Genomic DNA, 14,232 nt, shown 5'->3' with positions numbered 1-14,232 from the left:
ACTCTTCAGCTTTATAATATTAGTATAGATGAAATTCCTTCAAGTACGAGAATGATTCTTATGGAGAGAAAACGTAAACATGTACCACGGGCGAAGCCGGGGCGGACCACTAGTAGTTTTACTTATCTTATTTACACCTTTCTACTTATAATATCATTGGACGTAGATGTAATAATGATTTTCCTTAATTGCGCAATGTTCTACTATCTTAGTTGTAATAAATATTCGTAAATAGTACTCTAGTGTTTGCGATGAAAAATAAATAAAAATGGATTATCCCATAAAATAAAAATAAAACAAATAAAATAATGACAAAATAAACATTTATTCAACATAATTATAAGAATCCATAACCATCAACAATAGAGAGAATACATTGTGATACCTCATTTTTGGCGTTCGAAAAAACAAAATAAAAAAATAAGTACGGAAACTATAATATGGCGGTTCTTTATATTCATAGACATACATCAGAGAAACAACCCAGTTGAAAAAGATAAACCGAAAGTGCGGAACATAGACTACACAGTAAACAAACATAAGTTATACGTAGTGTATTCCATAGATATTATCTATGGTTTATCATTGTCTATGGTGTTTAGGTGTTCCATTATTCTAAATTTAAAAAAAATCCGCACGTCTCCCCATATGTATGTTTAATGGACCCAAAACTACTTCATTAGAGCATGTACAACCGCGTTCGCATTCAGAGCTTTCAAATCTGTATACGTCTGTCCTGTACCAACGAACACGATTGGCTGACCCGTGATATACGTCATAGAAATGGCCGCACCAACTTTATCGTCAATTGTATCGAATTTCGTTAACACAATTCCATCTATTACATGTGGGTTTGACGACGAACTATGGTCGGCTAACGCTTGGTTAAATTTAACGAGTTGGTCGACGGCTTCGTTGCCAACTAGGGCTTCGCCGACAAATAGGACTAAGTCTGGTTCGTTCACTTTAATGAGTTTGGCCAGAGCTCGCATAAGGGGCTCGTTATCTTGCATACGACCCGCTGTATCGATAAGAACGACATCGATTTTTGAGTCCGCTGCGTAGCGTATTGCCTCCATGGCTATGCCGGCTGCGTCTTTGCCTGTACAAAAAATTAATAAATAAAATTGTGTAATTATTCTCTTTTGCTTAATTATTATCAATAAATATACGAAAAAAATGGTTAAGTCTGTAAAGTTTAAGTCTGTAAAGTCAAACGATAGTTGAATGTGACAACGGCCTATTGTGCTTCTTTGTCGCTCGTTCCGCGCTCTCGCTCGCACTTCAAGCCTTACATGGAACGCCTCAGAGCGAGGAAACGCCGCATGAGTCATGTTTTTTCGTGCGTGCAGCCGGCTGTATCGAATAAGACGTTGTCACGTCAAAAAAATTACAAAATGACTACATAATAATTTTTAAGTTGGGTAACGAAAGTGCGTACATATTGCGTGCGCAATATTACGTGTGTGTTGACCTATCGCTTGTGTTTTGTGAGCATGTTTATACTTGGGTCTGTTATCGTATGTTTGTGCACATGTTTATACGTATCTGTGAATTTGTACACACGTTCTTACGTACGTGTGTGCGTATATTATATGCGGCATGTTTATACTGGTTTTTCTGTCCGCATATTCGACATTCGTGTATATATGTGTTTGGTGTCTGTTTGTGCGCATGTTGATACATGTATATATGCATTTTTTATATGTATGCGTATATGTGTTTATGCCCAGGAACTTGCATATTTTAGCTGCTTTAGATCTGCGTTTATAATCATTTAAAGATGACTGTGGAGGGAAATATTATTGAAGTGAAACTTTTTAATCGGGGTTGGAAAAAAAATTTAGAGTAACATTTTTTCGTTACGCGTAACATTTTTCCGTTACGCGCCATCTTTTTCTTATCCCTACCACGCGTGATTCTACGTATTGTGTATAGTAAATTACTTTTTGAAAAATAAGCTCATAAAGAAGTTTCACTTCTTACGTGTGTACACTAGTACACGCACACATTTTTTATTATATGCGCATACATACCATATCCCTTCTCATACAAATGCACCATACGGCGTCCATGCGCGTGCGCAGGGTGCAATGCGTCGAGCCGACGTGTGTGTGTTCTCAGCTGTTCCACTGCGCCCGCGCGGAATGTGTCGCAGGCCGCTATGAGAACGGATAGATCGTTTTCGATCAGCCAGAAACAGATTTTGGCTAGGTTTGTGGATTTGCCGACGCCGTTTACCTGTGAAGGGGGTGTTTTGTTAGATTAGGTAATTAATTGGGTTTGGTAATAAGTTTATGTGACAATAAATAAAAAGCCCGTTTATTTCCAATCTATAAGAAACGTTTTGTTACCAGTGGCTTATGTGACAATATTAATACAAAAAATAAACTATTGGAGCATCGATGTGGATAAAAACTCTCTGATCAAGAATTCTCTGATTGTTTGTATTCAGAAAAAAAGACGACAAAAATTGTATTTAACGTTTTTTTTATGTGAACACGTAAAACCGATTTCTGGCGTCACAAACGCCGCGGCGTCAAATCGAAATTAATTCGTATCAATATTGTTGATGTTTCACATCTGTCAGGCATCCCGTGACGGCTCATTTTTTACACTTTTTTATAATTTTAGTAACTTTTAACAAATATCGAACTTATTTTTTATTTTTTTCATACTTACCCCACAAAACGACATAACATAAGGCCTGCCCTGTTGTCTTGCATGCAAGCAATCCCTCAGTATATCCACTCGACGCTTGGGCGATAGTATCTGCATGAGCGATGACGTCAGAGTCGCTTTCACTGTTGTGGCTACACTTTCGAATGTTCCTAGCACCTGGGAGGAAATAGACGATTAATTGTAAAAATCACTACATAGTATAAAACAAAGTCGCTTTCTCTGTCCCTATGTCCCTTTGTATCTTTAAAACCACGCAACGGATTTTTATGCGGTTTTTTTTAATAGATAGAGTGATTCAAGAGGAAGGTTTTAGTATATAATTTATTAGGTTTTAGACAAAGCGGGCGAAGCCGCGGGCGGTAAGCTAGTTATGAATAAAACAATTTAGTTAATATTACAATAAAATAAACATATATTAAGTATACACAGCACCTGTTTTAGCTCCCTGACCTGTTAAAGCACGTCAGGGAGCTTTTACAGGTGCTGTAACAGGTCAGGGAGCTTTTACAGGTGCTGTAACAGGTCAGGGAGCTTTTACAGGTGCTTTCGCAGGTCAGGGAGTTGTAACAGGTATTTTATCAGGTTAGGAAGCTGTTACAGGTACTTTAACAGGTAAAGAAGCTGTAACAGGTGCTTTAACAGGTCAGGGAGCTTTTACAGGTGCTGTAACAGGTCAGGGAGCTTTTACAGGTGCTTTCGCAGGTCAGGGAGCTGTAACAGGTATTTTATCAGGTCAGGGAGCTTTTACAGGTGTTTTAACAGGTCAGGGAGCTATAACAGGTGCTTTTACAGGTCAGGGAGCTTTGTCAGGTGCTGTAACAGATCAGGGAGCTTTTACAGGTGGTTAAACAGGTCAGGAAGCTGTAACAGGTATTTTATCAGGTTAGGAAGCTGTTACAGGTACTTTAACAGGTTAAGAAGCTGTAACAGGTGCTTTAACAGGTCAGGGAGCTTTTACAGGTGCTTTCGCAGGTCAGGGAGCTGTAACAGGTATTTTATCAGGTCAGGGAGCTGTAACAGGTATTTTATCAGGTCAGGGAGCTTTTACAGGTGCTTTAACAGGTCAGGGAGCTATAACAGGTGCTTGAACAGGTCAGGGAGCTTTAACAGGTGCTTTAACAGATCAGGGAGCTTTTACAGGTGGTAAAACAGGTCAGGAAGCTGTAACAGGTATTTTATCAGGTTAGGAAGCTGTTACAGGTACTTAAACAGGTCAGGGAGCTTTTACAGGTGCTTTAACAGGTGAGGGAGCTATAACAGGTGCTTTAACAGGTCAGGGAGCTTAAACAGGTGCTTTCGCAGGTCAGGAAGCTGTAACAGGTGCTTTAACAGGTCAGGGAGCTTTTACAGGTGCTGTAACAGGTCAGGGAGCTTTTACAGGTACTTTAACAGGTTAGGAAGCTGTAACAGGTGCTTTAACAGGCCAGGGTGCTATAACAGGTGCTTTAACAGGTCAGGGAGCTTTTAGAGGTGGTTAAACAGGTCAGGAAGCTGTAACAGGTACTTTAACAGGTTAGGAAGCTGTTACAGGTACTTTAACAGGTCAGGGAGCTTTAACAGGAGCTTTAACAGGTCAGGGAGCTTTAACAGGTGCTTTCGCAGGTCAGGGAGCTGTAACAGGTATTTTATCAGGTCAGGGAGCTTTTACAGGTGCTTTAACAGGTCAGGGAGCTATAACAGGTGCTTTAACAGATCAGGGAGCTTTTACAGGTGGTTAAACAGGTCAGGAAGCTGTAACAGGTATTTTATCAGGTTAGAAAGCTGTTACAGGTACTTTAACAGGTCAGGGAGCTTTTACAGGTGCTTTCGCAGGTCAGGGAGCTGTAACAGGTATTTTATCAGGTCAGGGAGCTTTTACAGGTGCTTTAACAGGTCAGGGAGCTATAACAGGTGCTATAACAGGTCAGGGAGCTTTTACAGGTGCTGTAACAGGTCAGGGAGCTTTTACAGGTGCTTTAGCAGGTCAGGGAGCTGTAACAGGTATTTTATCAGGTCAGGGAGCTTTTACAGGTGCTTTAACAGGTCAGGGAGCTATAACAGGTGCTATAACAGGTAAGGAAGCTGTAACAGGTACTTTAACAGGTCAGGGAGCTTTTACAGGTGCTTTAACAGGTCAGGGAGCTAAAACAGGTGCTTTAACAGGTCAGGGAGCTAAAACAGGTGCTTTAACAGGTCAGGGAGCTTTTACAGGTGCTGTAACAGGTCAGGGAGCTTTTACAGGTGCTGTAACAGGTCAGGGAGCTATAACAGGTGCTTTAAAAGGTCAGGGAGCTTTTACAGGTGCTGTAACAGGTCAGGGAGCTTTTACAGGTGCTGTAACAGGTCAGGGATCATAGAGAGTGATTCAAGAGGAAGGTTTTAGTATATAATTTATTAGGTTTTAGACAAAGCGGGCGAAGCCGCGGGCGGTAAGCTAGTTATGAATAAAACAATTTAGTTAATATTACAATAAAATAAACATATATTAAGTATACACAGCACCTGTTTTAGCTCCCTGACCTGTTAAAGCACGTCAGGGAGCTTTTACAGGTGCTTAAACAGGTCAGGGAGCTTTTACAGGTGCTGTAACAGGTCAGGGAGCTTTTACAGGTGCTTTCGCAGGTCAGGGAGTTGTAACAGGTATTTTATCAGGTTAGGAAGCTGTTACAGGTACTTTAACAGGTAAAGAAGCTGTAACAGGTGCTTTAACAGGTCAGGGAGCTTTTACAGGTGCTGTAACAGGTCAGGGAGCTTTTACAGGTGCTTTCGCAGGTCAGGGAGCTGTAACAGGTATTTTATCAGGTCAGGGAGCTTTTACAGGTGATTTAACAGGTCAGGGAGCTATAACAGGTGCTTTTACAGGTCAGGGAGCTTTGACAGGTGCTGTAACAGATCAGGGAGCTTTTACAGGTGGTTAAACAGGTCAGGAAGCTGTAACAGGTATTTTATCAGGTTAGAAAGCTGTTACAGGTACTTTAACAGGTCAGGGAGCTTTTACAGGTGCTTTCGCAGGTCAGGGAGCTGTAACAGGTATTTTATCAGGTTAGGAAGCTGTTACAGGTACTTAAACAGGTAAAGAAGCTGTAACAGGTGCTTTAACAGGTCAGGGAGCTTTTACAGGTGCTTTAACAGGTCAGGGAGCTATAACAGGTGCTTGAACAGGTCAGGGAGCTTTAACAGGTGCTTTAACAGATCAGGGAGCTTTTACAGGTGGTAAAACAGGTCAGGAAGCTGTAACAGGTATTTTATCAGGTTAGGAAGCTGTTACAGGTACTTAAACAGGTCAGGGAGCTTTTACAGGTGCTTTAACAGGTGAGGGAGCTATAACAGGTGCTTTAACAGGTCAGGGAGCTTAAACAGGTGCTTTCGCAGGTCAGGAAGCTGTAACAGGTGCTTTAACAGGTCAGGGAGCTTTTACAGGTGCTGTAACAGGTCAGGGAGCTTTTACAGGTACTTTAACAGGTTAGGAAGCTGTAACAGGTGCTTTAACAGGCCAGGGAGCTATAACAGGTGCTTTGACAGGTCAGGGAGCTTTTAGAGGTGGTTAAACAGGTCAGGAAGCTGTAACAGGTATTTTATCAGGTTAGGAAGCTGTTACAGGTACTTTAACAGGTCAGGGAGCTTTTACAGGGGCTTTAACAGGTCAGGGAGCTTTAACAGGTGCTTTCGCAGGTCAGGGAGCTGTAACAGGTATTTTATCAGGTCAGGGAGCTTTTACAGGTGCTTTAACAGATCAGGGAGCTTTTACAGGTGGTTAAACAGGTCAGGAAGCTGTAACAGGTATTTTATCAGGTTAGAAAGCTGTTACAGGTACTTTAACAGGTCAGGGAGCTTTTACAGGTGCTTTCGCAGGTCAGGGAGCTGTAACAGGTATTTTATCAGGTTAGGAAGCTGTTACAGGTACTTAAACAGGTAAAGAAGCTGTAACAGGTGCTTTAACAGGTCAGGGAGCTTTTACAGGTGCTGTAACAGGTCAGGGAGCTTTTACAGGTGCTTTCGCAGGTCAGGGAGCTGTAACAGGTATTTTATCAGGTCAGGGAGCTTTTACAGGTGCTTTAACAGGTCAGGGAGCTATAACAGGTGCTATAACAGGTCAGGGAGCTTTTACAGGTGCTGTAACAGGTCAGGGAGCTTTTACAGGTGCTTTCGCAGGTCAGGGAGCTGTTACAGGTATTTTATCAGGTTAGGAAGCTGTTACAGGTGCTTTAACAGGTAAGGAAGCTGTAACAGGTACTTTAACAGGTCAGGGAGCTTTTACAGTTATTTTAAGTATGTGTGTGTGTCTCTTTTACTTAAAAAAAGGAGGTAGTTTATAAATTTCATGCAAGATATTTCATTTAATGGCCGATTTCGTTGTATCTAGGTATGTTTTGTTTAGCAAGTATGTCTGTCAAATGTGTGAAAATATATGGTTAAGAAAGGCAATTCAAAATAGCTTTTCTTAATTATGTGCTAACAAACATTGAATCAAATGCGTTAGCTAGTGTATAAACTATTTTTGAAGTGAAAACTTCTTTAGCGGCGTTGAACACTTTTTCTGTAATGGGTATAAAATCTTAAACTCGCGTCAGGACACGTGACCTGATCGAAAAAGCATAAGACGGATGGATATCAAATATGCTCAACGTTAATAATCAAGTTTTCACTTCTGCCGGCACTCCCGGAGTGCAACCCGTCTTTTTTTTAACATTAGAGTCTATAAGACTTTCCTTACCTTTCCTTCCAACTTAGTAGCAACAGAATCACACAGTTTGTTAGCGATATCAGCGGCCACATTCTTGCCAATGAGATGGTCTCGCATTTTATCCAACACTGGACGCATTTGCTCCTCGGTAAGAGCTTTAGATCCAACCAGACCTGTAAAAAGATTAATAATAAAGTTTTCTAATACATTGAGCAATAATTATTTCCTTTTTTAAGTATAAAATAGGTCGGATGTGACAAGATTGTTTTTGTTGGTTCTGTATCCAAAAATTGCAATACGAGACAAAATATGAGTCTAATAAAATGTATGGTAAATGCAAAAATTAAGAAAGTTTACTTGAAATGAAGGAAGATAAATTCGTAGTTGATCCAGCGAAATTTTGAACATTTTTATTTTTTTGTATAGTTTTTCAAACACAATATTTCCTTACAACAAAAACAACATGCGTCAATCTCATACTGCTCATACACACAAACATACAAGCCACAACTCACCCTTAAACATACTGAACATGCCACCAGACTTCTTTGGCGCTGGTTTCCCGGTTTGTTCCTCTTCTTCACTGCTCGAGTCTTCAGACTCAACTTCTAAATCGCGTATAGCACCCGTCATTTGGCCGACCAACTGGAAAATATATTATTGGTTGAAATTGATATTTTTTTTTTATGGCATTCAAATGCTTAATAAATATAAATTTATAAAGAATAGAAAAAATTCGATCACGAGGCGGGACTCGAACCCGCATCCTTTCGCGCCATTCCGGGGCGGATGCCTGACCAAGTCAGCCCCTCGTGACCCGCCAGAGCAATCGAATTTATTCTATACCTTCAGTTTAATGTGTCTAAGGGACACTGGACACACCGCGCGCCATCTATTGAGATGATTATTTTATTTATTTATTGGTGTCATATATAATACATATTTAATCGTTATAAACTTCGTTTCTATGCATTTTGCAGAACGAATCTTATTAAAGTTTAGGTTTAGTGTAGAAGTGCAAAAAAATCTTTCCATAAAGTTGTATAGGTACATTAAAAATAAATCTTTGCATAACATTGCACACCTTTGTAATATTGATACATTGCGTAATATGATATTACACCATTATTTAAAAAAAACATGATTCTAGCAAAACAGAATTTTCATAATAAAAAAGTATAACAATCACTTGTCCAGTACAGTATTGTTTTTTTTTTGTCGGTTTACCTTTCATTCATATTTCAAACAATATAAGATACTCAAATCGCTGAAATATTTATTACCTGAGTGTCAGCAGCCACTTCAACGTCTCCCTCCTTATCGGTACTGAAGTCGAGAGTGGGCAGATCCCTTGAATCACCGCCCAGTTCCCACACGCGCGGCTTTTTGGTGCGATCCACCGTTTTCGGACTTTTCGGGGACTTCCTGTTGTTTTTAATTCATATTTTTTGTTATTTTTGCATACATATATGAAGAAATTACTGTTTTTTTCAGATAAAAAATTAAACATTCATTATAATGTACCAATATAAATATCTTACTAATAACTAATAGCTTGAAAATATTAAAAATATCATTATGTATAACATTTATGAACATTTTTCTAATATAATTGAACTTTATAACAACAATGTATGTATTTAAATAATTTTTGGATTCAATCAAAGTGTTTATTCCTTATATAGGGATAAACAGAAATCATATAAAATGCTAAAAACTATATTTGTAACTTGCTTACCACCCACGGCTGCGCCCGCTTTGTCTAAAACCTAATAAATTATATACTTAAACCTTCCCCTTGAATCACTTTATCTATTAAAAAAACCGCATCAAAATCTGTTGCGTAGTTTTAAAGATTTAAGCATACAAAGGGACATAGGGACAGAGAAAGCGACTTTGTTTTATACTATGTAGTGATAACTTACTTCACTTCTTTCTTGCCTTTTGAGGCTAATTTCTGAGCGAGCTTGGCTCTGTTTGCAGCTATAACATCATCTTCCAATTCAGGAGACTCCTCAATCTTCCCATTTGCAACCTTATTTTCTACTATTTTCACTGAAAAATAATTTTAATATATGTTTTTTTTTATAATATTCCTATTGTATTTTATCAAACAGGATAAACAGAACAATAATTGTTGAACAAAAGAGTATCAATTAGATCAGTTAGTATAGAAACTCAAGTTCAAGTATCTGTTTGTAGGAACCATGTCATTAATTTTAGTGACGAGAAAAATGTATTCAAACTAACTACTCAGTTAATTAATCTTACCTGGAAATTTTGAAAGAAGACCTACATTATCACTGCATTTTTTATTGTGTAGTTCTTAACCCATTAGTGCATAACGTTCGATAAATCGGACGTCAATAAAATCGTTATTTTAGGAGTATTATATATTTTACTCAAGATTTATCTTTTTAAAACAGTTGTTGAATATATTTTCAAACTCGGAAACACTGTTGTTATAAAATATATTAACGCGCATGCGTGACAGCTGTCAATTCGTAAAATGGCGGCACGCGGTCAAAATTCTTCGTGGCGAAGGTAAGATTATTTTGTGTTTTTATTATATTTTTTTTAGTGTTAAATGGATATTTTGATTGCTAAACTATTCGACTATTTATTTTAAATGTAATTTTTACGTAGCCACTGTCATTTTTAACCGACTTCAAAAAAAAGGAGGAGGTTATCAATTCGGCCGGTATGTTTTTTTTTTTTTTTTTTTTTTTTATGTATGTACACCGATTACTCCGTGGTTTCTGAACCGATTTACGTGATTCTTTTTTTGTTCGATGCGGGATGGTGTCGAATTGGTCCCATAAAAATTTTATTCGGACAGGCCCAGTAGTTTTTATTTTATGAGCATTTTTGACTGTATTTGTAAATGTTGCAAGTACAAGTTTGAAGTCGGTTGTTTTTAACGCAGTTATTGACTTGTGAATACTATGCTTGCTAATTTCGTACCGTCCGATTTATCGCACGTTATGCACTGTGGGCACTGCATGTCGTGTTTTGTTGAATTGTTACAGGTTACAAGTTCATGAAATATTATCTGCTTTGGAGTGTGAGGAGGTTGATGATTATACAGAAAATATAATTTACGTTGAGCCCCCCATCAAGAATGCCGATCAGGTCACTGACGAAGACAGTGACCTGATCGGATCGGATTCTCAGCCTAATTACGTTGAGCAAACTTCCGCCTAACAGTGGCATAAAATTGTTTTTCAACAATTATTTTACGTCTTTGAGCCTGATGAGACACCTGAAGGAGCTTGGCTATTATGCTACACCTTGGACCTTGAGAGCTAATTGCACTGAGAACTGCCCGGTCAAAGACGTCAAAAAATTCAAGAAGGAGGTGCGAGGTTATTACGATTACCGACTAGCTGATACGTAACGTACGTGTAACTCGTATGCCGGTGGAATGATAAGAATGTTGTCACAGTAGCCACTAACTTTGAAAATCTAGAAATTACATCTGCAACCCGCTGGTAAAACTACAAAAAAGCCAAAGTGCATTTCCCTCAGCCATCACTTATTTCAAATTACAATAAGTATATGGGTGGAGTAGACAAATGCGACCAGGCTGTTGCAAATTTAAGAACTCAAATGCGTATAAAGAAGTGGTGGTGGCCCATATTTGCATATTTAGTAGATGTTTCAGTAGTAAACGCCTGGTTACTTGCTCGGAAGAATGGCTGCACAAGAGACCAGTGTCTCTTGTGCAGCCATTCCTGCAGCCAGTCCTTATTCGTTTTTAGACGTTTCATAGCAAGAAGCTTACTTTCGTCACATGGCACACCACCACATCAAGGTCGCAAGCCAGCGAAACCATTATGTACAATGAGGAACTACCCAATAAGTCCCAATAAGTACTGAACGTCGGTGTGCAAACCAATGTGGAGGAAAAAGTAAATTTCAGTGTCAGAAATGTGATGTAGGTCTTCACCCGAAATACCACATGGCATATCACATCATACATTATAATACGTTTATCTTCTGTTGCTTTTTATAATAAATTTCTTCATAAAATCCGTACTTTTATTTCAACCTCTTTTTAACATCAATTGTGTCCGCCATGCATAACGTCCGATTTATCGGACGGGCTATAAAATCTGAACTTTTACATAAACTAAATATTTTATGTCATTTATTCATTAAAGATACTCTAAAAGATGATATATTATAGTGATCATAATGAAAAAGGCGCTAATGAACTTTATGCACTAATGGGTTAAGCAGAAATATTACTTTGAAACTTTATATCTTATTTCAATTAAATTTATTATTTTGCCTGTTTATTTTATAGAGATAAAATTTACCTGATTTCTTATTCTTCTCATCTCCTTTCCTTTCAATCATGGATGCAACAGTTTTTTTAGACTTCTGCGAGTCTTCAAATGTTCTCATCTGTTTTGGTAGTTTTGCTTGTGACTTTGCTGAAAGTTAAAAAAAATAGAATTTAGATATCTACATTAAAGTCTGGAAACTATTAGAGTTAGCGCGCAAGAGCAACTTTTGTCTCCGCAACTATTTTGTCTCTCCAACAACTCTATGGGCTAGTAAGAAAGTGCGCGCACATAGCGACGCAACTCCCCATAGAGTTGATGGGAGAGACAAAATAGTTGCGGAGACAAAAGTTGTTCTTGAGCGCTAGCTCTTATTAAACATACCATTTTCATTTGATTACCAATTTAATATTTATATTTAAAATTGAATATTTCATTTAAACAGTTAAGTGCCTTTTTTAAGTCTTCCTTATAGTGTAGGAACAATGTGTTATTAATTATAGGACAACATGAGTCATCTATTAGTGACCAATAATTTACAGTAGCACCTCGTTAAGTCAAACCTCGATAAGTCAAAAACCTCCAAATCTCGAAAAAATGTCTTGTTCCCTTCCCTTCAAACCCGAAAACCTCTATTACTTGAAATTTTGTCCCTCTGTTAGTCGAAATAATCACCGAGTCCCTCCAAGCCATTTTGGTACATATTTTCACTCTATACCTCGAAAAATCAAATTTGACCTCTGTATCTCGAACATAGCAACGTTATATTTTACAACCTTTATAACTTGATGATTTGGAATTTATTACCACTATTGTTCGAACAAAAAAAAAGTCGGTACTTTAAGAATTTACCGACAGTGCAAGTACACTATTGTTTCTTAGACAACATTTTAGGAGTATACGATAATTAATTTATGACTCACGAAACACGTGTTTGCGTTAAGTATCTGATGACGAAATTATCGATTCAGTAGCTTAGAAAACCGATACTAATGATTAAGATGACAAAAAAGACGTGAATAGTACATGCGCTCCATGGGTTTCCATCAAAGAGGCAAGAACGCAAAAACAAACTTTTTTTAAAGCAAACCAAATTATCTAAAGCAAAAAAAATACTGACTTTTTTAATGCCATATTTTTTTATTTTAAAATGATTTGAAATAATGTTGATTTATAATAAATAAAAACATGTTTGTGACCTCTGCAAGTTGAATTTTAATTTATTTTACCTCTCTAATTCAAAATTTATAAGAATAAACCTCAAACTCTTTATGTCGAATCAAAATCCGCCTAAGTCGAAATACTCCATAACTTGAAAACTCTATAACTCGAATTTTTTGGCGTCTCCCTTGCTATTCGACTTATAGAGGTGCTACTGTATATGCATTTTAAAATTGATAATAAGTGAATAGAATAAAACATTCTACAACTTTGCTATGTTACAATATATAAAGGAAGAATAGTATTGCATTATTGTAGGATATGATTGTAATACAAGTAATACTAGTTAAATAATATGAAGATAAGATAATGAATTCACACATTTATTGCGTATTTAGAATACAGGTACTTACCCCATGTTTCACATTGCTTAAGTATGTTATCAAAGGATGTTTTGAAATCAAAATCCGTGATAAATCTCCCGCTTTGCAAATCATTCTTGTACTTATCCCTGAACTCCAAGTGGATATCATTTAGGAACTTATCCACGTATGATAGTTGAAGGATTTTCTGGTACGCGACCACGAACACAAGCTCGAATTCGTTATCAAGCTTGTATTGCAATGTTAAGGCGTCATGGTTATACGAATTGTTCCCCGAACGCTCCTAAAATAAAAAATTACTTAATTAGTTTTAAATATTTAACATTCTAAACAGATTATATAAAGGCGACCTTCATTAAATATGATTAAAACGTAAGCAAGGGCTTCTATGTTAATGAACTTACTTGTAATATTACATTTCGTATCAAAGCATTCACTGACGGTGAAAAAATTTCACTCGTGCTTTGAAAACACCACAACACAATACCTCCTTTACTAAAAATGCTAAATAAGTCTAACATTTTGTGGAATTTTACTAAAACAATATTATACTGAACACAGTAAAGCAGCTGTTCCAACTCTCTCAAGTCACGTCAGGCGTTGAATGACACTCAATGACACTAAAATGACAACACACACGTGAAATGTCGAGAACATGACACGACGAAGACGTTAAAAAAATTAAACATGTAAAACCTTGATCAGTGTAAAACACTAAACTTGCAAATGACACTAATTTTTAATCGATATCATTAGTTAATTATACAACGAAATTAAATAATTGTGCACAATATTGTTAAGAGATATAAGAATTAATTAATTTGGTATTATTTTACCTATTTCATAAGCTTGAGATTAATTTTGTATACAAGTTTCTATGTACGTATACCTACTTATTAAAGTTATTAATAGTTCAATTTATTGAATTAACAACGAAAGAAAGAACCTTAGATTTTTTAAATAAAGAAATTTATGAAAATCAATAAGACGTGTATTTTTTTTGCCGTGTTTATGCCTAGCTAGAGGACAAATTTTATAATCTGTTACTCTACGG

The 14,232-nt window shown here is 37.2% G+C and overlaps 1 protein-coding gene and 1 long non-coding RNA gene across 2 annotated transcripts; one reads left to right on the top strand and one right to left on the bottom strand.

Moving 5' to 3' along the window:
- Nucleotides 1–306: 306 nt before the first annotated feature.
- SrpRalpha (signal recognition particle receptor alpha) lies at nucleotides 307–13,787 on the bottom strand. Its single transcript, XM_089697551.1, has 10 exons — nucleotides 13,583–13,787; nucleotides 13,209–13,461; nucleotides 11,668–11,784; nucleotides 9,271–9,400; nucleotides 8,629–8,770; nucleotides 7,861–7,990; nucleotides 7,376–7,518; nucleotides 2,683–2,838; nucleotides 2,037–2,241; nucleotides 307–1,102 (listed from the first exon to the last, which is right to left on the bottom strand). The coding sequence occupies exons 1-10, from the start codon at nucleotides 13,697–13,699 to the stop codon at nucleotides 672–674; spliced, it is 1,824 nt and encodes a 607-aa protein (XP_089553677.1). The 5' UTR covers nucleotides 13,700–13,787; the 3' UTR covers nucleotides 307–671.
- On the top strand, nucleotides 9,677–10,863 carry LOC149487258 (uncharacterized). The gene is made up of 2 exons (XR_016315891.1): nucleotides 9,677–9,889; nucleotides 10,375–10,863. It is a non-coding gene; the product is annotated as an uncharacterized LOC149487258 (long non-coding RNA).
- Nucleotides 13,788–14,232: the final 445 nt, after the last annotated feature.

Source organism: Colias philodice, chromosome 7 (genome assembly GCF_061535455.1).
Source record: "Colias philodice isolate Cphi_HAF_F1 chromosome 7, ilColPhil1 Martin Lab GWU primary, whole genome shotgun sequence".
Lineage (NCBI taxonomy): Eukaryota > Metazoa > Arthropoda > Insecta > Lepidoptera > Pieridae > Colias > Colias philodice.
Note: the sequence above shows the minus strand (reverse complement) of the source record. Positions and strands in the feature narration are given on the sequence as shown.

What these genes read in the sequence shown, in the direction of transcription:
- SrpRalpha (XM_089697551.1), bottom strand. Translation starts at nt 13,699, where the DNA reads ATGTTAGACTTATTTAGCATTTTTAGTAAAGGAGGTATTGTGTTGTGG. An exon ending in CATGTTCAGTATGTTTAAGG is followed by an intron (nt 7,519 to 7,860) that starts GTGAGTTGTGGC and finishes ATCTTTTTACAG; the next exon opens with GTCTGGTTGGATCTAAAGCT. An exon ending in TTTGTATGAGAAGGGATATG is followed by an intron (nt 1,103 to 2,036) that starts GTATGTATGCGC and finishes TTTTTTGTACAG; the next exon opens with GCAAAGACGCAGCCGGCATA.